Raw genomic sequence first — 25,169 nt, 5'->3', positions numbered from 1 at the left:
CCTCCTTGGGGTGGACGGCTGGACAGACCGGTTTGAAGAGGGGGAGGGGAAAGGCCAGCCCCCAGCGCCCCGGGCACAGCAGGACTGGCACAGAAAGCCGTGCTCCCGGTTCCCAGTGTGGGTGAGGCCAGGGCAGGGGCCGAGGCGAGGGTGGGGAGAAGCCTGGACCTGTCACCAGAGGCCCCTGGGCAAAGTCCTGGCCCGGCCTCTACATGCTGGGTGCTGGGCCCTTCCTGGCTAAGCCTGGAGTGGGCCCCTGCCTCCACTGAGCTATGGCGGGAACGGTGCTGCTGACCCAGGAGCCACCACCCAGACACCCACGTTGGGGCAGGACTTGCCACAGAGGCTCCTAGTGTTGGCTCCCATCCCTGAGCCAGCTCCCTCCCCAGCTGCCTCTGCTGGCCAGACCACACAGAGGACACCGAGCCCAGGTCAAGGGAATTAAATAATGAGTGATTTTATTTCATTAGAGATCAAACCAGCAGCATCACAGCCTGAGCCCTCACCCCCCCCCCATCTCCCTGCCCCCCACACTTCAGCCTAATGTCGATAATGGGGACTTCGAGATCGGGACCTTGAGCGCCTGGAGAGAGAAAGAGGGGTGCCATGAGGGCTGGGAGGAAGCAGCCACATGGTATGCACACACACTCACAAACTTGTGACCCCTGGGACGTTGGCGATGGGGGAGTGTGCTGCAGAGGGAGGAACATTAACAAGGGTTGAGGCCACAGAAGGGCTGCCAGGTGGAGATGGAAGAATCAGGGCAGGGACAAGGTCATCTTCCAGGGAGCTGGTAGGCTGGCTTACCTTCGGGAAGAGCTGTATTCTCGACCTGGAAAATTAAGAGAACAAAGCCGATGCTCAGGGACCAGGCTCCTGGGCTGCAGCCAGTCCCCTCCCCTCAGCACCCAGGACCCCGCAAGGAGCACTGCTTCTAAAGCCTGCTGTTCCCTGTGTCTAAGCTATCACACTGATGCGCGTGTCTTAAGAATACTAACCCACGGAAAACCACGGCGGAAAAGGCACCAGGTTTCCTGCAGCCCAATTTCAGAGTCTAGTGCTCCCGGCCAAGTGGCCGTAGAGATACTCACTGTAACGGGGGGAGGGTGAGCGGCTCTGTCGGCTGTACTGGCGTTCCCATTCTTCTCGCTCCTTCTCTCTACGTTCCCGCTCCCTGCAGGGGGAAAGAGAGGCAGGAGCACGCATGAGCACGTGATGAGAACACTGAACTGAAGGGCGAGGCTGGTTGCCTGGCCAGAGCAGGTGCTTCCAACATCCCGGCCCAAGTAGCAGAGTCAAGATGCAGGCAGACAGTGCTGCTGTCCTTGCTCGGACACGAGAGCACTGGGCTCAGAGGAATACCGGCTGGGAGAATGGGACTGAGCTCTCAGCCAGCTTCGCTTTGAAAGGCGTGCTGAACAGACACGGGATTGAGCTGGAAAGTTCAACCTTCTCCCGTCACACTCAGGTAGTCTCAAACACAGGGACCCACGCACTAAGTGCTTCATCGGCCTTTGTCAGGATGCCCGGGACTTGTGACCCCAAGGGCTATATTTACTGGGCCCCTTGTGCTTGCCTGACCCGGATCCGTCTGAATCTGCCCAACAGCCTGTGAGCGGGGACAACTATTCCATCCCCATTTAGCAGACAAGCAAACTGAGGCGCAGACACGAAAGCTTGTGGTGAGCGGAGGCAGGCTCAGAATCCAGCTCCGACTGACCACAACAGTGCGGAGTCCCCGGGTGCCCGCTTTCCCAGCTGATGGAGGCAGGCCGCACCCTGAGGCCCAGCACATGATGCGTGTGCACCGAGCACAGTGATGAGACAAGCAGCAGCCTGCCAACATGCGGGGCCCCGCGCAGGAAGCCAGGCAGCAGGGACCCCAGGAGAGGAAGAGGAAGGAGCCTCGGCTCAGAGAAACGAGGCTGCTCGTGAGCTCATGAGGACCGACAAGCAGCTGGAGACACGGCCCTGCTGCTGACGGACGGGCCCTCCTCGCAGCACTGAGCACTCAGGTCTCCATTTCTGCCCACCGCCCGAGTAGGCCTGCGCTCTCGGAGCGGGTCACGCCCCAGCTACCCTGCTAGGTCGTCACCAAGGTCTATCCTGGCTGCAAAAGATGAAGTGAGGCCTGAGAGGGCCAGCGCCCACCCTGGGGGCCCAAGGTCACAGACAGGCAGAGCCGGGACCGGACGCCACGGCTGCCTGGTCTAGGATGCGAGCCCGGCCCCTTTGTAGTTAAGAGCCAAGAAACAGAAGGGGAGCAGATAGAAGCTGTCATGGAACCAGCCTGCTGAACACCACCTCTGATCTGGGGGCTGGGCGCATGGCAAGAACCTCGCAGTCAGACCTGCCCACTCGTCCATCTCAAGTGACATCACCCACAAGCAAGGAAACAAAGCAGGGCATGCCAGATGGAGGTCAGCGCTCTGGAAAAACACGGCAGGCTGGGAGGATGGCGGGGCATGAGGTGCTACTCCAGACAGGATGGTTGGGGAGGGCCCCCCAACGAGGGAAGCCAGAGAGAAGAACACAAAGGCCCCGTGCATCCTGGCCAGCACAGCTGGGAGGAGCCATGACAGCCAAAGCCAGCAGGCTGGCAAGGCCAGATAGGCACTGGGACCTTTTCCCACCTGAGGGCTGGGGTAGGCAGCAGGGCTAGGAGTGAGGTGGTAGGGAAAAGGAGGGCAGCCCAGAAGTGGGGGCCGCGACCCAGATATGGGAACCATGATCGTCTTACTTCATGCGGATCTTGCGGGCCATGGCTCGAAGCTCGTCCTCCCGTTCCTGTTGGGCGGATGTGGCCATGAGGGTGGGCCGGCTGGCACCCGGCCCCGGCCCCGGCCCCGGCCCTCACCTTACCTGCCGCTCATGCTCCTGCTGGATCATCTTCTCCTGGGCCGCCTTCTTATCCGCCTTGACTGCGGGGAAGGAGAGACGTCATGGTGGTCGAGGGGTACCCCCAAAAGTACCCCCCCTTCAAAGACAGCAAGACTGAAGCCAGAGAGACCAACCAGATGGCCACAGCACTTAGCAGGGGAAGGGCATGCACACTGAATCTCCCCCAGAGTGCCACTGTGCTGACGCTTGCCTGGCCGGGAGCGGGCAAGGCCCCCAGGCTAGGCTGGTGGGCAGAGGCGCAGAGACCAGGGACGGGGTGGGGTGGGGAGACATACACTGCCTGTTCAGTGCTTTCTGCATCCTCAGCTTCAGTTTCTCCTGCGGTGTCAGCTTGGGCTGGGGAAGGGGGAGAAGAGACGGGAGAGGGGGTGGGTGTCCGGAGCTCCTACCACCCACCTCATCCAAGAGCCTGGGACTTGTAGGGACACGTGGGGAGCAAGAATTGGCCGCAGACACCCCCCACAAGCGTCTGAGAGGCCTGGGGACAGCTGGAGCCCCAGTGGACAGTGAGGAGGGGAGGAGGACACAGACCTCACAGGTCAGAGCATTCCCGGCCCGCTTCAACCCCAGGGCTGGATCTCCCGGCCCCCCCACCAGGTCCCCCCCTGCAGGCCCACCGGGCCCAGCTCTCGGGCACTGCTGCTGGCGGGAATTAGACGGGCGAGTTCCAAATTCTTACTGACTTTGGCAGCTCCTGTCTCTTTACCAGCGGCAGGTTCGGTCCTGGGAGGAAGAAAGGGTAGCTGCCACCTCCGACCCCAAGCCACTTCACCACCGCCCACAGGGAGGGATCATGTCCCTCTCGGATCCCTCAGGACGGAGCCGTGTCCCCTCAGACCCCCCCCAGAGGCAGGACCAAGCTCTCTTCCAAGAGCAGAGGACCAAGCTCTCTTCCAAGAGCAGAAGCTCTCTTCCAAGAACCTTCCCCGAGGCTGCCCGCTCTCCTCCTGCAACCCTGCCCCAGCTCACTTTTTCAGCTTCTCGCCCACAGCGGGGGACGCCGCCGGCCTGGTCAGCTTCTCCCTCGGGGGCGATGGCGAGCGGCTCTGGCTGCGGCTGCGGCTGCGGCTGGGGCTGCGGCTGCGGCTGCGGCTGGGGCTGGGGCTGCGGCTGCGGCTCAGGCTGCGGCTGCGGGATGGGCTGAGGGACCAGCTGCTGCGGCTGCGGCTACTGCTGTGGTGCCGGGGACCCCGGCCGCCCCGCCGGTACCGGTCCCCGGAGCGGGAGCGGCTCCTAGGGGCACAGCAGGGCGTGGGGAGCCATGAGGAGCTGGGAACCCCCTCTACACACCCCCAGCCTGGCTCAGAAACTATGGCCCTCCCCCTGGGCCCTGTGGAAGCTCCGGGTGTAACCACCCTGGCTGCTCCCTGGCCTCGATCTGCATCTACACGGAGCTCACCCTCCAGATACAACCACCCGGAGACGGCTCCTGCTTCTCACTCAGGAGACACACTCCCCTGCTCCCCTGGGATGTGACCCGGCTGACCAGCGCCCCTTTTATACACACGGTGCCCAGCTCTAGGCTACCAGGGGCTGTGACCTCACCCACACCCCCAGCACACTCCTCACCTTGCTGGGGTCCAGTGGGGACCACCCCGTCGCCCACTCTTTCCACCCACCTACAGCACAGACCCACGAGACCCAGCTGGGGCACATGCAGTCCCATCTTCTCTCTGTTTGGGATGCTGAGCACTTCTCGGCAAGGGCTCACCCCCAGGCTGATGTTCGAGATGGGGCCAGGCCCCCTCCCGTGCCCAGCCTTTCTCCTGTGGTAGCCCTGTGTCAGGCTACAAAGAACAAGCTGGAAGCCAAGTCTAGGCCACACACAGATTCTACCCGGACTAACCAAGTTTTTACAAGACTCAAATTTGTGTGCGACGTTGACAAAATGAACTACCTTTTAAAAGGTGACTCTCAACTTCTCTTGAGAAAACAAGCCAGGACAACACCGGGCCTGCCACTGCACAGCTAGCTGACAACCCGACTAGAGGGGACACGTGTGCCCCAGTCCATCCAGGCCCACCTGGTCCCTTTATTTTACCTGCCAGGCCCTGTAGGAACTGACGCTGAGATGCAGGCGACAAGACAAGAGACAAGGCTGGTAGCAGTAGCACCTGCCCAACACTAGGCCCTGTACCCAGCACTCACGTGCATCACTTGTCACACCTTCACAATGACTCCACAAAGGGAACACTATCCTTCCTTTACACAGGAAGAACCAGGAAATTTCTGAGCAGGGTCAGGATTTGAAGCCAGGTTCACCCAGTGAGCCGCACCGACACGAGGCAACCCCGATCCCACCAAGGGAGAGCCCAGGAAGGCCGCTCCACTCCTCAGGGAACTCGTTTCCTACCCTGCCTACAGTATCTCTCTACCGCACAGGGAGCAACCCAGCCCTGGAAGCCAGCCAGGTCCCTACTACAAGCCCCAGGACACCCTGGAGTGTCCACATACCTCTCTACACCTCCCCAGGAAACCGCGCACCCCCCCTCCCAGGGAGGACCAGCTCAGTCCCCTCAGAACATAGCTGTGCTCCAGCCCTCGTCACCACATGGGAGGAGTCGGGGTGAGGCACATCTCCCCTGCAAACCGAGTGCTTCCTCACACACTGGCAGTGGCCCATTCCCCTCCCTCAGAGCCAGGTCTGACTGACCCGGGGCTGTGCCCTCCTCCAGGCCCCCCCACACATCAGCGCCACACACCTGCTTCTGCGCCGGGGCCCATAACCACCGCGCCGGGCAGGCGAGCGGGAGTACCGGTGTCCATCTCGGGAGCCCCCACCAGAGTGCCGCCGGCCGCGGCTCCGGGAACGTGAATAGCGCCGGGAACGGGACCGAGAGCGGGACCAGGAACGGGAACGGGAGCGCGCATGGCGGCCTGAGCGGTAGTAGCCCCCGCCTCGGCGGGAGCGGGAGCTGGAACGGGAGCTGGAGCGGGAGCTGGAGGTCCTCGAGGCGGAAGAGGAGGAGGAGGAGGAAGAGGAGGAGCGGCGGCTGCAGGCAGGGCACGGAGGGCCGGTCAGCACGGGCCTGGGCCAGGGCCCCCCACTGCCCCGCATCCCCCCCCATAGTGGCCGGGGCGTAGGGCGGGCAGCGTGAGCGTTACCGACCGGGCGCTGGCATTACGTCCCGGTGCGGGGCCGCCGGGCTGGGGGGGTGCGGGGGGCTTCCCTGTGGTGGCCCCTGATGCGGCTGCTGCCGCTGCAGCCGCAGCTGCCTCCTCATCGCTGCCCCCAAAACTGGTGATGAACGTGATCTTCTCTTCACGGCCTGGGGTCGGGGAGCGGGAACGGGAGCGGGACTCAGAGCTGGACTCAGAGGGTGACCTACGGAGCAGGGAAGAGAGGACTCAGCTGTCCAGCTCTCTGGGAGTCCACAGGCTGACACGCATGGTGCAGAGCCCCACAAATGAGCACTGTCAGACACCCAGCACCAACACACCTGGCTGAAGGGCAGAAAGGAACCCAGCTATGCAAGGGCTTAACTCAGCCACGGAGCCTCAGCAAAAAAATATGCAAGAAAGAGAGCGACAACGAGTTGTACTAATTTCGTGTTAACTATTAAAGAATAATGAGCAGGGGTGCCTGGGTGGCTCGGTGGGTTAAGCCTCTGCCTTCAGCTTAGGTCATGATCTCAGGGTCCTGGGATCAAGCCCCGCATCAGGCTCTCTGCTCGGCAGGGAGCCTGCTTCCCCCTGGCTCAAAGCCTGCCTCTCTGCCTGTTATATAATTAAATCTTTTATATATATATAAAATAAAGAAGGATGAGCAGATCTGCAGATTTAACCTGGGAGGATCACTTCAACACAGACATCCATCAAGCAAGTTCTACACTGTTAAGCATGGCACAATTCCATTGTTATAAAAAGAAAGTACCCACGTCCTCAGATTGAGTATCTAGCTACGCTGACCTTGTACCCAGAGGTACCTGTCTCGTCTCCTGTCCTCCTAAGAGCCCAGAGTGGCAGGTCCCTCCCACCGCATTCTGAAGAGGGTACCAGGTTTAGGCTGACGTCTGTCCCTCTTCAAGGCCCATGCCCCATCGCTCCCACACCCTGGAGACACATGTGTGTGAGGCCAGGCCCTCGTGTGCAGAATCTCTCACTGCTTATTTCTGGGAGTTTAGATCAAAGACACCTCTGATTTCTCTAACAGACTTTTTGCCATGTTTGCTCATTTTTAATATATGACTCCACTGTGTTTAATTCAGAAAAAAAAAGTTCACATTTAAAGAAAAAAAACACCGGGAAAGCAGAATAACATTTTGGAAATCAGAATAACGATCCAGACCCACAAATGACAGCGGGTGCTGAGAACCACTGACCCCCCAACCCCCGGCCCTGCCCCTCCACCAGGTTTGCTGGCTGCCCCTCCTTGGGCCCTGGAACTCACCGTTTATAGGGATCGTAGGTAGGGCTGTCTCGGCGGGCATAGCTATGGAAAGAAAAGCGGAGTAGGACAAATAGGGGCTTGGGATCCGAGTGGGTAAAGAACTGGTTCCACTCACCCAACCAAGGAGCCCAAGGGCAGATACTGGGCACTGTGAGTAGGGGGCTGCTAGCCAGGTTTTAGGCCCTACCTTGATCCCTCTGCCTACCCACCTCTGATCTGTGCAAAGCAGGGACCTCGGCCACACCCCGCAAACAATGTCCTGGGCCCCTCCCGACCCTGGGCAACAGACTCCAGGAGCCTGAGTCCTGCTTGGGCTCGGAACCCCAGACTGCAGCATCCCTCCTGCCATTCCAAGTCCCTGGTCCTGTGACCTGGATCCCAGCTGGTTCATGAGAGCGATGGTAAAACCAGAAGCGCTGCAGTGTCTCAGATGCTCACTGCGTGCCGGGTACTGAGCACCTCACTTCTATGAACACAGACGCCCTTCATGACAACTCTCGGGGGTCATTCACAGCTCAGAGCTCAGGACACCAAGGCCCAGAACAGAGGAATCACTTGCCCAGCGTCACACAGCTCTTAAATCAAAAAGCTGGGCTCCCCAGCCAGGCCCTGTGGCCCCGAGCCCGCACCTTTATGTGCTACACTGACTGCACCCCTATGGGGAGGAGGATGACAGCAACAACCAGTGCAGCTTTCCTGGACCCCACACCAAGCCCTGAGCCCACACCAGGCTGCTTAAGGCCCACAGCTACCCTCAGGGACTCTCCCTGCCCGGAGGCGGGGGAGCAAAGAGGCATGAGTTTGCACTCAGCCTCCAGGGCTGACAGGCAGAGGCAGGCTCGTCTGGAGGCCACTTGACCTGGGCAGACTCTGTGCCACAACAGGCCACCTACTCCCAACCTGCTCCAGACCTCAAAGTGGACCCTGGTGCGCCCCAATCCTTGGAGATCACAGTGCTTTTTCCAAAGGAGGAAACTGAAACTCGAGGGAAGTCATTTGCCCCAAATCTGACAAGGACATGGCCCAGGAGGAGAACCAGGAAGGACTTCAGGGACAGGGCTGTTCCCCTTGACTCTGCCCTCCTCTTCAGCTACCCCACACCACCTCCAGACTGGTGCCTGGGACATCTGGCAAGAGTCCAAGTCCAGAAGGGTGAGGGGAGTGGCTGGCAGGGCAGGGTGTCCACGAGGCCATCCCTACCCTAAACCTTCCCCGTTTCCTGCCCTACCAGGAAGACTCTGCTCACAAGTCCAAGCCTGACCCTAAAGAGTCTCCGGGAACCCCAGCCCCTCCCCCCAGAGCCCTGAATGAGGCTGGAAGGGTAGGGGCAGAGGGGAGAGCTCACTCTACCTGGGTGGGCTGATCTTCCGGCCCCTCAGTCGCTTCTCCCGAAACTCCCTCCGCTGGCGCCGGGAGCGGCGGCCCTGGAGAAAAATGGACACCCTGTTGGTGAGGGACGTGCCTCCCTGAGCCATGCTCGTCCCGCCCCCCACGCCGGCCAAGCCCTCACCGAGTACATGGCCTTCTCTTCCTCAAGGGCCTTGGCATGCTTGATAGCCTCTGCCTCCTCCTTGTCTTTCCGGAGCATCCTGTAGAGGAAGGGAGGGGGTCATAACGGAGGGGGGGGCAGGCCACAGGCAGAACTGTCGCTGGAAGACCGAGATCCCATGCCACCCTGGGGTCTCTTCTTCGTTCAGCGCTATTACTGAGCAGCTACTGCATGCGGCGCTATTGTGCGGACTGAGGATTCATTACTGAAAACAAAAATCCTGGCCCTCGTGGGTCTAGGTTCTGGAAGAAGATAACGACCCAGGCAACGTGACAAGTAGTAAGTTAAACAGGGGAAGATACATTGCAGATGGGGGAAAAAGGACCGGGGAACAGGCGGAGCTGCTGCAGCTTTCAATAGGAATGTCAGGGGACTGAGGAGAAACCACAGGGAATAAGCAACACAGACGCCAGCAGAGCCACCGAGGCAGGTAGCGGTGGGGAAGTCTGACGGCGATACATAAAATCTTTAAAAAAAAAAAAAGAAAGAAAGAAAAAAAAGGGGCGCCTGGGTGGCTCAGTGGGTTAAGCCACTGCCTTCGGCTCAGGTCATGATCTCAGGGTCCTGGGATCGAGTCCCGCATCGGGCTCTCTGCTCAGCAGGGAGCCTGCTTCCCTCTCTCTCTCGGCCTGCCTCTCCATCTACTTGTGATTTCTCTCTGTCAAATAAATACATAAAATCTTTAAAAAAAAAAAAGAAAAAAAAGAAGTCTGACGGCGGAGAGGAGGCTCGGGAGGGAGGAGGCACGGAGGCCGCGTTGGGGCAGTGTGTGCAGGCTAAGGAGCAGAGGAACAGACAGACAGGACCTTGTGGCTGAGGTAAGGACTCCGGCTGCCCTAGTGCCAGGGCCCTCATGGAGGGTTCTGGGTTCAGATGGGATCCCCCAGATTCACACTGGATACCCTGTCCACGGGGGCAGCTGTATAGGATCTGCACAGGGTACGGCCCAGGGAAAGGGCCAGTGAATGGAGCCTCCTCTCCACCAGGGGGTGCTGTCTACCAGGCCCAGGAGCTCCAGGAGCTCTTAGGGATCAGAGGGCCGCAGGACAGACACATGGAGCTGTGCTCAGCCTGTTTGTGCAGCGGCAAAGCCTGGTGCTCAGCACCTATCCCAGGAGCTCAGGAGCCTGTGTGTGTGAAGCACTAGTGCTGAGGAGGGAGGCGGCCATCCACAGCAGGGTTAACGACGGACGCCAGGCCTCGAGCATGGAGGAACACCAGCCTGCAGGCCTCACCTGACGAAGTCGCCGTCGGCCATGCCATAGGTCGTGGCCTGCTTGTTGAGATCTGCCACCTGCTCCTGGTTCAGTTCGTCCACATCCACCTCCACGTCTGCACCAAGAGAAATGCTGTCAGAGGCCAAAGCCGAGCAAGAGGACTGGGGAGAAGGGGCAGCGCCCCGGGAGATAGGGGCACAGGGGAGATGCCCACCAGACTGGAGGTCTCTGCAGGCAGGGAACAAGTCAGCTCATCTTGGCATCCCCAGGCTGGCATAGGGCTTGGCCGGAGGGGAGCACAACCAACAGCAGGGGCGGTGGGGGATTGGGGGAGAGAAGATGTGACGAATGAGGGCCCAAGTGAGCATCAGGATGGATAGGCGAGACCAGTGGACAAAGCGATGTACGATGTGCAGATGGGGACGGATTGGGAGGCAGGTGTGGGTGGGCAGGAGATGGGGGCGGTGGTCACAGGTGTTCAGGACCTAAATGTACTATGAGTAAGTGGAAGGCGGAATGGACACGTTCCAGATGTGTGATAAGAAGCAGTGGGCTGACAGGAGGCGGGGAAGACAGGTGGATGGCTGGAGCCGTGGGTATTTGGGTAGGGGGAGAACGGCAGTGGGTGGGAAGGGGATGATTCTGCAACTGAATGAACATTTGCTCTCCAGAGGAGACAGAAAAAGAGGAAGACAGAAAGGCTGACCCAAGCAGAAGAGAACGGAGACAGAACCCAGGTGGGGACAATATCATAAAAGCAGTGACCTAGAAATGAGAGAGGAGAGATAGAGAGGGAGGCCAGCACAGAGGAGCACACGAGTGAGGACTGGGAGGACAGCTGAGGCTGGAGTGCCCCAGAGCAGGGACGGGAGAGACGGGGCTCGTCAGTGCGGGGCGCCCCACAGAGGGTGAGGAACGAGACACAAAAACGATGCCCAGGGACTGCGGGATTGGGGAGGGCAGAGAGGGGACCCCACCGATGTCGGGGATGACCTCATCTTCGTCCGAGTTGCTCTCCTCCTCGGCTGGTGACTCCTCCTCCTCCGGCTTCTCCGCCGCCTTCTCTACCTCGGCCACGGTGCTGTCTTCATAAGTGTAGCCAATGGAGGCCTTCTTTTCCGCCAGCCTGGGGCGGGGGAGCCCATGAGCCAGGAGGGCCCCAGGCAGGACGCAGCCCAGAACCAAGACTTGAGAGCACATGGACTTCCCAAGCTCTAGCCTCTTGAGGGCGCCCTTGCCTCTGGCCCCTCACACATGCTCTCCCTCAGCCTAGAACCTTCTGCACCTGCCTCGCACTGGCCCCTCCATCTTCCTCCAAGCTCCAGCTCCAGGGTCTCCAGGAAGCTGTCCCCCTAGGCAGGGTCAAGCACCATCCTGAGCTCCTCAGCCGTACCCACATGGAGTCATGACTGTCCGGGAACAGATCTCTCCCCCTGGCAGACTGAGCTCAAGAGGGCAAGACCCAGAATTATCCTGGGTAACAGTATGGCCCAGCTTTACCCAGAACAGATGAGCGGCCTCAAGCACGCATGTTGCTAAATTAATTTAGTCAACGTTCCCAGATGTCCCTCAAGTGTCAGCCTCATCATGAAAGTGGGCTCATGGGTAGGCATCAGTCATCGAGAAGCTTCCACAGCATCCGTGCAAATCCCAGTTGAAGGAGGGCAACAAGAGCTCAAGCTCAAAGGGGAAGGCTGGGCAGCAGGAGGGAAGCAGTCGTGCTCCAGCACTGCTATGGACAGGAGGGCTGAGCACTGCCCCACAGGAGGACAGGGCCACCCCGGCAGAAGGAACAAAGAGAGAAGGGAGACTGCCCGCCAGGGACCTCCCTGAGCCAGAGGCGGCTCCACCTACAGGCCTGTCACACACACACACCCCCCCCCACTGCTGTTCCTCCAGGGACACAGCCCAGAGACACCCCCTCCTCTCCAGAGTGACACCACCTGCAGACGAGCCCACGCAGGGCAGGCATAGGACAAACGACCCACAAGCTCCATCCACTGCGGGAATGGGGGTTGCCAGCTAGCCACACTGCAGCTCAGCAAGGGGGTCCTCATAGGCAGGATGCAAACCCGGGCCTGGGTCACCCCAGGGCCGGCTCGACCAACTTCACCTCCTACCGTACCCCAAGCTACAAAAGCAATGCAGAGGCTTCTCGGGAAATCCAATCCCTCGGGCACCACTTCCTCCTCTGAGTGTTTATTAAGTGAGCACTTAATATGGACCACACGCTGGCCCGGACTACGGGAAAGCCGAGGTGGATAAGCTGGAGGAGGTGGTGCCCTGGTTGGGCTCACTGTCCCCCTGCCTCCCCCTATGCCTTCATGCCCCCAGACGTCAACTCACTTCTTCTTCTCATCCTCACTGGGTCTCTGGAGGCCTCCGTACAGCTCGTCAATGTAGATCTGGTACAGACACTGCTCCTCCGAGACTGCAGCAAGGGGAGAGGCGGGGGGTCAGAGTGAGGGCGGAGGCAGTGACACAAGAAGGCAGTGAGGGGTAGGAGGGCGGGTACAACCCCAGTTCAGCCAGGCACAGTCACTGGTGGGCACAGCACTACAGATGGCGTGCGGAGGACACAGCGACCATAGGAGGACCCACCACGCGGCCGTGGTGACTGATGGGGGGTGGGGGGGCAGTTAAGTTCTCTCTGGCTTGTTTCCTTTCTGTAAACGGGGAGCCCTGGAAGAGCGAGCTCTTGGCACAGGGGCAACGCAACGATTAACCCTGTAAGGGAGGCCTCTGGTCAGATACTTCAGACCTGCAAACTTCTGAGCGCCAGATGTCACCGGGACTGCAGGGGCCCTTCCACCACAGGCCTCTCTGCGACTCAGCTTCAACTACACGTGTTTGAAGCCATCTAGGCTCTCGTTTACCCACAACACCTAACATGGGGAGCTCGACGCTGTATCTGAGCCTTCCCTGGTCTTCCCTGCAATGAAACGCATGGGCCTGACTGGCTGCGGGGCCTCAGGCAAGTCCCCTTCCCTCTGCGGGTCTTTTCCATGTGTGAAGTCAGGCTGGGGGGCTGGACGGGGAGCACCGTCCCTTGCTCCCGCAGCACTCCCTACCCCCGTCCAGCTCCTGCTGGGGCATACAAAGCCCGGGAGAGGGCCCAGCTGGCCTGTCTCACACCAGATGCCTCTTTCTCCCTGCTCCAGCCCCACAGGCTGCCTATGCCCATCCTCCCACCTGCCTCTTCTGCGGCCCCCCTCTGCTCACTAGAGCGCCTCCCCACTCTTCCCCGACCCCCACCTCTGTCAAGCACCTCCGAAAAGAGCCCACCATCCGTGAGAACGCCTCCTCAGCCTGCAATCGCCAGCCACGCTGGTGACTGTGTGGCAGCTGCCCTCTCCCCAATGAGCCCGCCAACCCTGGGAAGGGGGTGCCCGTCACACCACAGGTGCTCAGGAGCAGCGGCAAGGAATGAACGCAGAGTCAGACGGAACTAAGGAAACCCCTGGCTCTGTGGCCAAGTACCCCTGTAGGCCTGGGTGAAGGCAAGAATAGCACCAATAGCGAAGACGATAAACTTCCCTGATTCTAACGCCTGGCTGGTTGCTAGGATTTTGGCAAGCTTTGGTATCGGAGACACCAAGACAGTCATCTTCGAAACAGAGAGACGCGGGAACTGCAAACGCACAGCAGGGGCTGACAGCACCAGGCTCAGGGCCGGAGATTCATGCGCCCCTCACCGGAAACTTAAAACCAACCCGGGGGACAGAAACCATCATGACCACCCTTCTCTGGGAGGAGAGCAAGACCTGCCAGGCTAAGGGCCTTGTGTGGCCCATCTTCTCTTTAACTCAACAAGGAAACCCTGGGAAGGGAAGTCTCAGTCCTCAGGACTAAGCTAAAGCTCGGAGCTATCCATCAGGTGGGGCGAGAATCCCAGATCCTCGGACACGACGTTCCCACCAATTCCTGAGCCTCAATGCCCCCATCCATAAAATGGGTGTGACTGCTAGGGGCTGTGCAGATGTGACGAGATACTTAACACTGACTAAAAGGTCCAGGTCTGTCAGGTTCTGAAATTCCCTGGGCAAGCCCAGAGTGGGGAAAACTGTGAGCCTCCATTTTCTCATTTGTGAAGCAACATGGTGACGGCTCAGAGAACGACACCCACCCATACAAACGCTTGGCAGACTGCCAAACTCTAAATATTCCTGAACAATTCCTAAAAGAAATTTCCTCTTCAGAAATGACATTCTGACCCAAACAGGCTGGGGGAAACACGCAGAGTGAAATAGTGTGCTCCTGCTATCTTCCCTAACCTTTTAGGACAAAAGGCCAGAGAGGCAGAGGGTGCGGGATACGGAAGTGACCTCCGCAGGACCATCTCACTCAGGAGACACACCTATACTGGTCCAGAGATGGAGGCCTGAGAGAAAAAGAGCGGGGAGCAAACCCCAGGTCCCGTAGGAGAAAGCACTGGAGTAAAAGTGGTCTCCCCACATCCACGGACGCCCAACCCGCTCGCCATGCCCCAGCTCACTCACTGCCAGCGAAGTCGTTCTGCACCAGGCCTCGGTAGCGCTCGTAGTTACATTTCCGCTCATCTGACTCCTGTTCTGGGGAGCTTGTGGGGATGTCAAGGTCTTGAGATCAGAAGAAAAGGGAAGGCCCCACCCCAAGCCAGCAGGAGTAGGGGAGGAGGAGCCTGGCTCAGGCTGGGAGGCTCCCCGCTGACATACCTCCTTTCCAGGAAGGGGACAGACAAGCAAAGGCTTGGGAAAAGGGGGGAAAGCAGGCAGCTCAGGCTGCCTGGCAAGGCCTGGGGGGGGCTCTTACATGGTGGTAAGCAGCGGGGGCGTGTAGTCGGGGATGTGATCAAGGTGGGCACGGACATCGAAGCGGTCAATCATGTTGTTGGTGTCCCCCTGCCAGGGCATCCTGAAATGGGAAGCAAGGAGTTGAAGTTCCCCAGTGCCCACACCTGTTCCCTGTCACCCCAAGCTTGGGAGCCTGGCCCTCAGTTCCCTGTGATTTTCCAGGCCATGGGCCCCAACCTCACCCTCGACTTCTCAGTTTCTTATGTCACTAATACACCTGAATCCACATTTCAGGCTCCTGGCCTGAATAGGAAACTTGGGGCCCTATTTCTCAGAACCAAGCAGAAGTGGGAAACTCAGACCAGATCCCAGGGCCACTTGCTAAGTCCTGGTCACCCTGAAACATCCCCTCTGCCAACACACTTGCCACTTCATCTGGGCCTGTGGCCCCAGCCCCACCCGTTCCCATCTAAGTCCCCTGAGCTCCCCTGCACACTGCATCCCAACCCCTGCCCGCTCTCCCTGGGCCACTGTCAGCTCCTCATGCAGGTCAAGCCTTCCTTGCCCGATTCCCCACATGTCTCTCCACACCCCAGTCCCTCCTGGCCTCCAACCCTGAGACACAGACACCACCCCGGCCTTCTTCTTGGCCTCACATGTTGACGGGGCTCTCGGCGGCCAGGGCGACTGCGGAGTCCAGGTGCACCTTGCATGCTCGGCCATGCACCTGCAGGAACTGCGCTGGGTCCTTCTTCTGTGGGAAGAGATAAGGCAGACGTCACCACCGTGCTGAGCTCCAGCCCTGCAAAACCCAGCTCAGCAGCGAGCTCACCACTGACCGTCAAGTGGGCTGGCCTCAGAGGTAAACTAACCTGCAGGGGGGTGGCCACTCTCACGGGGGCCACCTCAGCTCTAGGAACGGGGGACCGTGAGATGGTGGAGAAAGGCTCTGAGCTCTCGCCCAACCTTCTGTACAGCCCATACCAAGATCTTCTGCCCCAAAAATATGATCCCCCAAATCTTCACCTCCCCACCCCCACCCCAGGTCACTCATTCAGAGCCAGGCATGAGCCCTCTGGCTTAGCCTGGTCTCTAAGACACCGGGCCCACATGAGCACAGGCAAAGATGATCAGGGTCATTAACGATCAGAGAAATGCCAACGGGAACCACAAGACACCACTTCACACTCATGAGGACAGCAAAAACTGAAAAGGACAGACGTTAACAGAGTTGACAGGAACATGCAGAAACTGAGTTCTTCAATGGTTAAACAAAGAACTTCCATAAGACCCAGCAATTCCACTCCCAGGGATACACCCGCCGGAACCGAAAACAGATATTCAAATACTTGTACTCGGATACTCAAGCAGCACGACTCACCGTGGCTGAAAGATGGAAACAATCATGTGGCCATCAATGGATGGCCGATAACCCAAACGAGCCAGATTTAGACCCCAAAACCTTGTCAATAACAAGGAGTGAGGAACTGACACGTGCTACAACAGGGACGGACCATGGAAACGGTGCTCAGTGAAAGCGGTCAGTCACAGAAGGCCCCGTGCTGTATGACTCCATTTCTGGGAAACATCCAGAACAGGCAAATCCAGAGAGACAGAAAGTAGAGGGATGAGTGCCTGGCCAGGGCAGGAAAGTTGGGGGGACTGACTGCTAATGGGAATGGAGTTCTTTTTGGGATTATGGAAATTTTCTAAAATTAGGCTGTGGTGACGGATGCACCATGCTGTGAATATTCTGAAAACCCCTGAATCATACACTAGGTGAACTATATCTCAATAAAGCTGTTAAGAGGGGCGCCTGCGTGGCTAGTGGCTGAGCCTCTGCCTTAGGCTCAGATCATGATCTCAGGGTCCTGGGATCAAGCCCCGAATCAGGCTCTCTGCTCAGCAGGGAGCCTGCTTCCCAGTCTCTCTACCTGCCTCTCTGCCTACTTGTGATTTCTCTGTCAAAAAAATAAAATCTTTTTTTTTAAAGATTTTATTTGGGGCAACTGGGTATCTCAGTGGGTTAAAGCCTCTGCCTTCGGCTCAGGTCATGATCCCAGAGTTCTGGGATCAAGCCCCACATCAGGCTCTTTGCTCAGCAGGGAGCCTGCTTCCCTCTCTATCTCTGCCTGTCTCTCTGCCTACTTGTGATCTCTGTCAAATAAATAAATAAAATCTTAAAAAAAAAAAAAAGATTTTATTTATTTATTTGTCAGAAAGATAGAGAGCACAAGTAAGCAGAGAGGCAGGGAGAGGGAGAGGGAGAACCAAGATCTCTGCTGAGCAGAGAGCCCCATGCAGGACTTGATCCCAGGACCCTGGAAACATGACAAGAGCCAAAGGCAGCTACCAACTGAGCCACCCAGGCGCCCCAAGAAATAAAATCTTTAAAAAAAAATAAAGCTGTTAAGAAAGCCCCAACATAGAGGACAATGTCCCCTGAGTCTATGCTCCTCCAGCCCAAGCCCTTGTATGGAGCTCACAATTTCAGGCATGTCAGAAATGGATGAAATCTACCACCAGTGCTCCCACGGCTGAGCCTTCTGAGTCCCGGACCCTGGCTGGGCTCCTGCTGCGGGCCACATCAGAGAAACCCACAAAAGCCACAAGAAGGACTGCCGCCACCCACTGAAAGCTGGCCAAGCTGCAGGCAAGGCCTCCCCAGGGTCCAAGGCCTCCTCCCCACACCCTAGTCCGGCCAGCCTGTCCTCTCGTCCAGGCCATTTGGCAGCCTCCTCCAGGGCTCCCCGCTGCCAGCCCACCCTCCGCAGTTCATCTCCCACACAGGGCCTGGGCAGGGGGGTTTCTGCTAAAACCTGTCAGGCCGCACCACTCTCTGACTCCTCTCTCCCAGCTCTGCCCCAGGGGCACCAGCCTCCACGCCACTCCAGGGCCACTGCACCCATGCTCCACTCGGAACCTCTGTGCTCACTCTTCCCCTGGCCTGCAAAGCTCAGGCAGGTGGCTGCCCTCGGGCTTACTTCAGATCTCTTTCTAGAAGCCTTCCTCATCAACTCTAAGTAGCTCCCTGCACAAGCCCATACTTACTCGCAATCTCTCCTTAACCCCACCTGCTCTCTTCACAACACCGGCCACCACCCCATTTCCCATCTCCCATTCATTTACCAGTCATCCCTCACCCCAGAACGTAACTTCCACAGACAGGGATCACCGCTCTCTGCTCACCACTGTACCCCCTGTGCCCGGAGCAGACCTGCTGTGCTGTGCCCAGAGCAGACCCGCCCCACAGCAGGCACTCGGGAACACGGGCTGAAGGGAAGAGAGAATGAACCCTGACAAATGAGGAGCCTGAGCCCCGCCCCAAACCCACCAGCATCAAGTTCCCAAAACCCCGCATGCCCTCAATGCCTCCCCCGCCCACCAGCAAAGAGCAGAGGACAGGCACAGAGGACCACAGCTAATGCCGTGTCCCTCCTGCACTCGCCAGGCACCAGGCTGTTCCCACTCAGCTGAGGGGGATCCGCCCAAGGCCACAGGGTCCAGCAGGGGTGGTGCTGTGGGAATCCAACTGCTTGTCCCAAACCTCACTTCCCTCCCTCAGCCCCGTGACAGCCCCTGGCCAAGACTCCCTCAGGCCCCTGGGGCCGCGGCGGCCCAGTGCCCAGGTCCCACGGCTATCGGGGGACACTTCTTGCAATACGGACACTGCCTGGTACAGGGAAGCCACTGGCCGTGCCAGCAACCGCAGGAAGGAAAACACATCAGGCTAGGAGTAAAAATCCATGTCCAGGGCCTGGCTCTGCTGGAAGATTCTGGAAAAGCCAATGAACTGTCCTAAAAGCCAGGCCCTAACCTGTTTTTTTGTAAATTTTCTCAAACTTCTCAAGCACAGGACAAAAGTGATCAGTGTTCCTGAAGAGGAAACTGAGCAGTGTGGCTGACTTGCTTGAAATCATGCCAGTGACACACACCATTAGGATCTGAACCCAAATGGGCCTGACCCATAGGAATCCACTGTTTGTTTGTTTTCAGTAATTTTTTTTTTTAACTTTGGTGAAAGGTATATGATAGAAAATCTACCATGTTAACTACTTTTTTTAAAAAAAGATCTTATTTAAGGGCGCCTGCGTGGCTCAGCTGTTAAAGGTCTGCCTTCAGCTCAGGTCATGATCCCAGGGTCCTGCGATCGAGCCCCCTGCATCAGGCTCCCTGCTCAGCTGGAAGCCTGCTTCTCTCTCTCCCACTTCCCCTGCTTGTGTTCCCTCTCACAGTCTCTCTCTCTATTATAGATTTTATTTGATTATCTGATAGAGCACGGGCAGAGGCAGGAGCAGATTCCCTGCTAAGCACGTAGGGTTCGAACCCAGGACCCTGGGATCAGGACCTGAGCTGAAGGCAAATGTTCAACGGACCGCCTAAGCCCCCCAGGCACCCCATACGTTCGCCACTGCTAAGGGTACCATAGGGTCGCATCAAGGTACATGCACCCTGCAGGGCGGCTGATCTCTAGAACTTCTCCATCTTGCAAAAATGAAACTCCACAGCCAGTGAAGGAAGGACTACCCTCTTCTCCTCCCCCACCCCAGCAGCCCCCCTTCTATTTCCTGTTACTAAGGGCACGACTACTTCAGATACCTCCTATAGGTGGTATCTTGCATCTTCTTTTTTTTTTTGGTGCCTGGTTGATTTCACTGGGCATGATGTCTCCACTGCTCCTCCACGTGGCAGCATGTGACAGGATACCTTTTTCCAAGGCTGAACAATATCCCACCGTACAGACAAACCACCTCGTCCACCGCTTCTTCAGTCGATGAGCAGTTCAGGTTGTTTCCCCATCTTGGCTAGTTTGAGTAACAGGGCAGGGAACACGGGGTGTACAAATACCTCTGCAACACCCGAAGTCCGTTCTTAACCACTGGCCTATCCTGCCTCCAGGATCAGATAGCATCAGAAGAGTTCACAGACTCTTTCATTCATTCATTTGATAAACAGGCACCCACCACGGGCTAGGCCCCATGCTAGGGCCACGGCAGTGACAGACACAGCCCCAGCCCTACTCTCACCGCTCACAGTCCAGGGCTGGGGACAGACTGCCCCCACCCCGGATAGTGATGACCCAGAGTGGACAGTGCTACGATGGAAGAGCCCAGGGGAATGTCTGACTCAGGCTGGGCAGTGATGGGGGTAGAGGGGGGTGGGTCAGCCTGGGGTTTTCTCGAGGACAGGCTTGAACTGAGAACTATTTATTGCCCATTTTCTTATCAACAGGGAATTCTTTATCCAAACCATTGATTAAAGAAGAAAGGTGACAAGGACAAGGGCAACAACAGAACCAGGCTTAGCCAGGGGAGAGAGCTGGCACCAAGGACAAATCAGGAGGCGGGAAGCCAGCCTTGTGCGGACCACCCACTCAGCCTGCCCTGAACTACCTCGGCTTCCCCAGTGCTCGCCCCACTGCCTCCTCTCCCGTCAAGACGACGAGGCCCATGTGAGCCGCCGCATCCTCTCCTCAAAGCAGCCTTCAACCACTGCCAGCGACAGAACAGCTCCGCTCTGCAAGCTGCTCACGCGCCCGCACGGGGACAGCGGCGGCTTGTACGGGCCCACACCACACAGCGCCCCAGACACCGCTCTTGTTCTTGCCAGTCCTCCCTGTCACCCAGGGAGAAGGGCTGATGATCACCACTGTCCCGAGGGGGAAAATAAAGCTCAGGAGGCTCCCAGCTACCAAGAACAAGAGCCAGAGTGCCCCCGCTCCAGCCTTCTTTACTCCACACCGCACAGATTCCCGCTTTATCAGGTAGGAAGAACTTCAGGGGCAACCAGAGCCAGCATTTACCGAGCAAGTCACCCCAGGCAGGCCTACGCTGAGGTTGGATGTGCCCCATCTCATCAAGCCACCCTGCGAGGGAGGCGCACGGCCCCCACCATCTGAGGCAGACCAGTAGCTGGCAACCAACCTCTGTTTCCCCTCCCTCAACAGTAACACACTCCTGATATGTGTGGCGCAAGGCCACCCAAGATAGAGCCTATGCCTCTCAGGCACCTTTGTACCCATACGTGAGCCTGGGACCACTTTCCGGCCAGTGGGATGAGTGGAAGTGTTAGATGCAAACATCTAGAAACTTTCTTAAAACTGGCATGAGAGGCGCCTGGGTGGTTCAGTTGTCAAGTGTCTGCCTTTGGCTCAGGACATGATCCCATAGTCCTGCAACTGAGCCCCGCATTGAGCTTCCTACTCAGCGGGAAGCCTGTTTCCCCCCTCTTACTCCCTCTACTCATGTTCCCTCTCTCCCTGTCTCTCTGTCAAATAAATAAATAAAATCTTAAAATAACAAAAAACTGGCATGAGCACTTGGATGGAATGTAGAGACAATGGCTGGAGTCTGAGCAGCCCTCTTAGCCCTCCAACGACAGTAAGGGAGTCCACATTCAGCTGAACAACAAAACAGTCCTTGAGCAGAGCCAGCTATTTCAGGGCCTTCAGGGGGAAAAGAAAGAAATTTTTATCTTCTCAGCCAAACCTGACTCTTCGGGATACATCATTTCACATGCAAAAAAGGAAACAGGCTCCGGCAGACAGTCACTCCCCCAAGGTCACACTGTATGAAAGCAGAAGAGCTGGAATTTGAACAAAGAGCCCTAGGACTCAAACTCTGAAGACTGAAGCATTTTACTATTTTGCCTCCGGCCTGTGTCACTTTGGACAAGTCACTGCACCTTTCAGAACTTCTATTTTTGCAACAGAAAGCCCAGGTGAAGTGCAAGAAGAGGTCAGGGTTCAGAGTCTGGGTGAGAATGCCAGCTATGTCCTCTTGCTACATGACTGTAGCCCAGGACTTTCTGAGCCTCAGTTCGCTCATCTGTAAAACGGACGTCAATAAGAACCAAACCCGAGGCTGCCGTGAGGCTCTGATGAAGCGTAAACACCTGTCAAGCACCTGGCACAGAACGGTCAGCACATAAATATGCTCAGTAGCACTGGCCGATTTCATCAGCACCATCGTTAACACGGAGACCGGTCCCAACCTCTCAATGCCGCTCGAAGGCCTCGGAAGTCCCAAAGCTGTGGGCACTGGGTCCAGCTCACCGTGAGCCTTCATTATAGCTCACGGCAGCCCTTTCCTCCTAGACACTGTTTTCCTGGCCCATGCCGGGGCCTCAACTAGGACAGGCCCAGACCCGGGCCCTGCCCTCACGGTCATGCTGCAGTTTTCCCAACACCACCAGAGAGGGGTTCGCCTTGAGCCCAGTGGTTCCTTCCTGGGAGACAGAGGGCAAGTGAGATGCTCTCAGAGATTCGTTTCCTACAGTAATAGCAGCCTCTGTTTCACTGGGGACTCTCAGGATTCCAAGAAACCACGCATCTAAAACTCTTCTCACAGAGCCAGGTGCCTGGAAGGAGCAATTAAAACGGTAACTGCTACTACACTATTAGTGAGTTTACTCATTTACTCTTTCAAACTGTATTTGTTGGCCCCAAGCTTAGGACGCAAAGATGACCTGAATACTAGTCCCCAGTCTTAACAGAACTAGATATATACGTATTAAATTCCAAAGGAGAAGAACATGGAGCTGTAATGGCATTTATATGGGACACCTGACTGAGTATGGGGGATGACGGAAGACTTCCTTGAGGACTGAGATCTGAGATGAGCAGTCGTAGTTACCCAAGTATGGGAAGAGCGCATGCAAAGGCGCTGTGCCTATGTAATTCTGAGAGCTAAACTGATATTCTTTATCCATCTTTTGCATTAGAGAAAGTCACTCTAGATAACAAGGAGGCTAGATGGCTGGAGTAAAGGAAGGCGGCAGAAAGCAGAGTGGTATGAGTCTAAGTTGGCGGTGGCGGGGGGTTGGGGGGATGTGGGAGGGGGCAGTGTGTGTGTGTGCAGTGCAAAAAGCCAGACCATGTCGAGGCTTGAAGGATGTGTTGAGGAGCCTGGGCTTTCTATTGAGGGCACTAGGGAGCCATGGAGGAGTTCAGAGCAAGGAAAGGACAGGGTCAGCCTTGTGCTTTAGAAAAGACCTCTCGTCTACGGCCATACCACCCTGAACGAGCCGGATCTCGTCTGATCTCGGAAGCTAAGCAGGGTCGGGCCTGGTTAGTACTTGGATGGGAGAAAAGACCTCTCTAGCCCTGCTGAAGAGGACGGATTGGAGAGGGGCAGGAATGAAGGCCAGGAGATCAGGTAGGAGGCCAAAACAGAGATACAGCAGTAAATAGGAACACCTATATTAGTATCATCTAGCAAGAAAATTGAACCTGGTACACTAGTGCCATTTCCAGCTGAGGTCTTAAGGGCAAGTAGGAGTTAAAGAGGTGAGGGGAGACATGACAGGCACAATGCCCTATGGTGACAGGGGGAAAAAGGGCCAAGGGAGCTACCCAAGGACGACACAGAGAGGCTGGCAGAGGTCAGGTCAACAAGGGCCTTTTAGGTCACAGGATGGAGTGTGGTCTTCTCTCTAAAAGCAACTGAAGCGGGGCGCCTGGGTGGCTCAGTGGGTTAAAGCCTTTGCCTTCGGCTCAGGTCATGATCCCAGGGTCCTGGGATCGAGCCCCCGAATCTGGCTCTCTGCTCGGTGGGGAGCCTGCCTCTCTGCCTATTTGTGATCTCTCTCTGTCAAATAAATAAATAAAATCTTTAAAAAAAAAAAATTAAAAAAAAAAAAAAAAGCAACCGAAGCATCAAACAGGAAAGTAAAGTGGTCACAGTCCCCTTAAATGAATACTGATGGCACTCCCACAGGGTGCCAAGCCAAACCTCAAGAACAGCTAAGCTTTTCTGAGCACTGCATATACAACAGGAAGACAGACAACCTTTAGGAGGTGGTCAGTCTTCTATCTAGACTGCTGTTACAAAACTTCCCTCCTTCCTGCTAACACCAGCTCTGTACTCTGAGGCCACACCAAAAAAGACAGTAGCCTAGAACCAAGAGAATGCCTCTGGTTTTTACCCATGGGTATGCTCAAGAACCAAATACTGAGGAGAGCCCTGAGGAAAGCTGGGCTCTTGTTTGGGCACATTTCCTAGCCCAAACCCCACCAGGATGATCTCCAGGGAAGGTCCCACCCCAGATCAAGGCCAGTTACTCACGATCTTTTTTTTTTTTTTTTTTTTTTTTACTCACGATCTTTTCATAGTACTCCCGCCGCCGCTCTGCCCTCTTCTTATAGTCAACCATCATGCCTCGAAGCTTCCGCTCATGCTTCCGAGCCTCGTGCCACATTGTGGTGAGGCCAAGCTGGGGGCCTCAACCTGGGGGAGGAGAGGGGAGTGTCAGATGGGTTGTAAAAACCATATAGGCAGAATCAAAGTCACCTAACTAAGCTGGTTGACAGAGCCCATCCCGAACACCAGCTTCAGGGAAGGGAAGTGAGGCTGAAGAACTGTGCCAGATGCCGGAGCATATTCCTGACAACTCTGATCCAGTACCTTGGGCTTCTGAAACCCACCCCCACCCAGGATATTCTGGAGTGAGTATCCCTGGGAAAGGAGTGTCCTGGATTCGGGGCACTAGAATCAAGGATGAAAGCTGTTGGAAGGTTAGGAGTGAGTGAGTGAAGTAAAGTCCGGAGGCAGGTCCTAAGCAGGTGGGGCTGTAGTTCAAGTCAGGGAGAGGAGCGGAACTGGGGATACCCGTGTGGGTAAGAAATGAATGCAAATGAAGAAAAAAAGACTTTACGGGAACAGAGCAGTGGTATGGGGCGGAGGAGGGGGAATGGGGAGAGGGTGGAGATGGAGGGCAGGTGAAGGGCGTGGACGGAAGATGACAATGCTTGGGGGAGCTGGGGGAACGTGGGGAGGTGCTGTAAATAAAGATCAGAGAAATCTGAATGGCGGGGGCGGGGGGGAGTGGGGCGGTGAGAAACCGAGTAGAGAATCAGGGAGGCGGAGCTGGCAGACAGGAGGGGGTGGGCTGTGCTCAGGGGCAAGGCTTGCGGACAGGGGCGGAGCCCTGGGGTTTGGACTGGGATCCCGGGCCGGGTGTGGGCCTCGAGGTTCGGGCTAAGGGTTCTGACAAGGACGCGGGGCCTGTGGTAAGCGGCGGGATCCGATGCGGCGAGTTTGGGCCCACCGCGGGGGCAGGGGCGCGGCCTGAGGCGCCGCAGGCCGGAGCGCGTGCGGGGCCAGCGGCCGTCAGGGCTGGGGCTCCGCAGAGGCTCAAAGCAGCTCGGGGAAAGGCCAAGGCTAGGGCGAAGCTGTGCTGACGCCCGCCCGAAAGCCAGGAAGGAGGTCTGGGCCCGCTGCTTGCACTCACCGGCTCGTCGCCGCCTCCCACCGCTGCGCTCGCGCGCTGCCCGCACCGGAAGCGGAAGTAGGGGGCCGCACGGAGGGGAGAGGCGGAACGTGGCGGAACGCGCTTCCGCC

General features: G+C 57.3%; 1 protein-coding gene across 2 annotated transcripts; it reads right to left on the bottom strand.

Annotated features, from left to right (window-relative positions):
* Positions 1 to 432: 432 nt before the first annotated feature.
* CLASRP (CLK4 associating serine/arginine rich protein) lies at positions 433 to 25,161 on the bottom strand. 2 transcript variants are annotated; one of them, XM_032325516.1, is made up of 21 exons: positions 25,060 to 25,161; positions 23,929 to 24,056; positions 15,486 to 15,583; positions 14,849 to 14,950; positions 14,557 to 14,636; positions 12,404 to 12,488; positions 11,035 to 11,183; positions 10,076 to 10,172; positions 8,802 to 8,880; positions 8,642 to 8,715; positions 7,292 to 7,333; positions 6,011 to 6,226; positions 5,604 to 5,894; positions 3,871 to 4,134; positions 3,585 to 3,624; positions 3,177 to 3,237; positions 2,863 to 2,921; positions 2,741 to 2,787; positions 1,092 to 1,174; positions 808 to 832; positions 433 to 583 (listed from the first exon to the last, which is right to left on the bottom strand). In XM_032325516.1, the coding sequence occupies exons 2-21, from the start codon at positions 24,025 to 24,027 to the stop codon at positions 541 to 543; spliced, it is 2,034 nt and encodes a 677-aa protein (XP_032181407.1). In that variant the 5' UTR covers positions 24,028 to 24,056; positions 25,060 to 25,161; the 3' UTR covers positions 433 to 540. The 2 variants fall into 2 exon arrangements, 1 of the variants encoding a protein (XP_032181407.1); XR_004281417.1 differs by lacking the exons at positions 433 to 583; positions 808 to 832 and having other exon boundaries at positions 1,104 to 1,174; positions 3,581 to 3,624.
* Positions 25,162 to 25,169: the final 8 nt, after the last annotated feature.

The sequence above is a fragment of the Mustela erminea genome, chromosome 19 (genome assembly GCF_009829155.1).
Source record: "Mustela erminea isolate mMusErm1 chromosome 19, mMusErm1.Pri, whole genome shotgun sequence".
Classification (NCBI taxonomy): domain Eukaryota; kingdom Metazoa; phylum Chordata; class Mammalia; order Carnivora; family Mustelidae; genus Mustela; species Mustela erminea.
The sequence above is the reverse complement of the archived record's forward strand: the minus strand, read 5'-3'. Positions and strand labels throughout refer to the sequence as shown.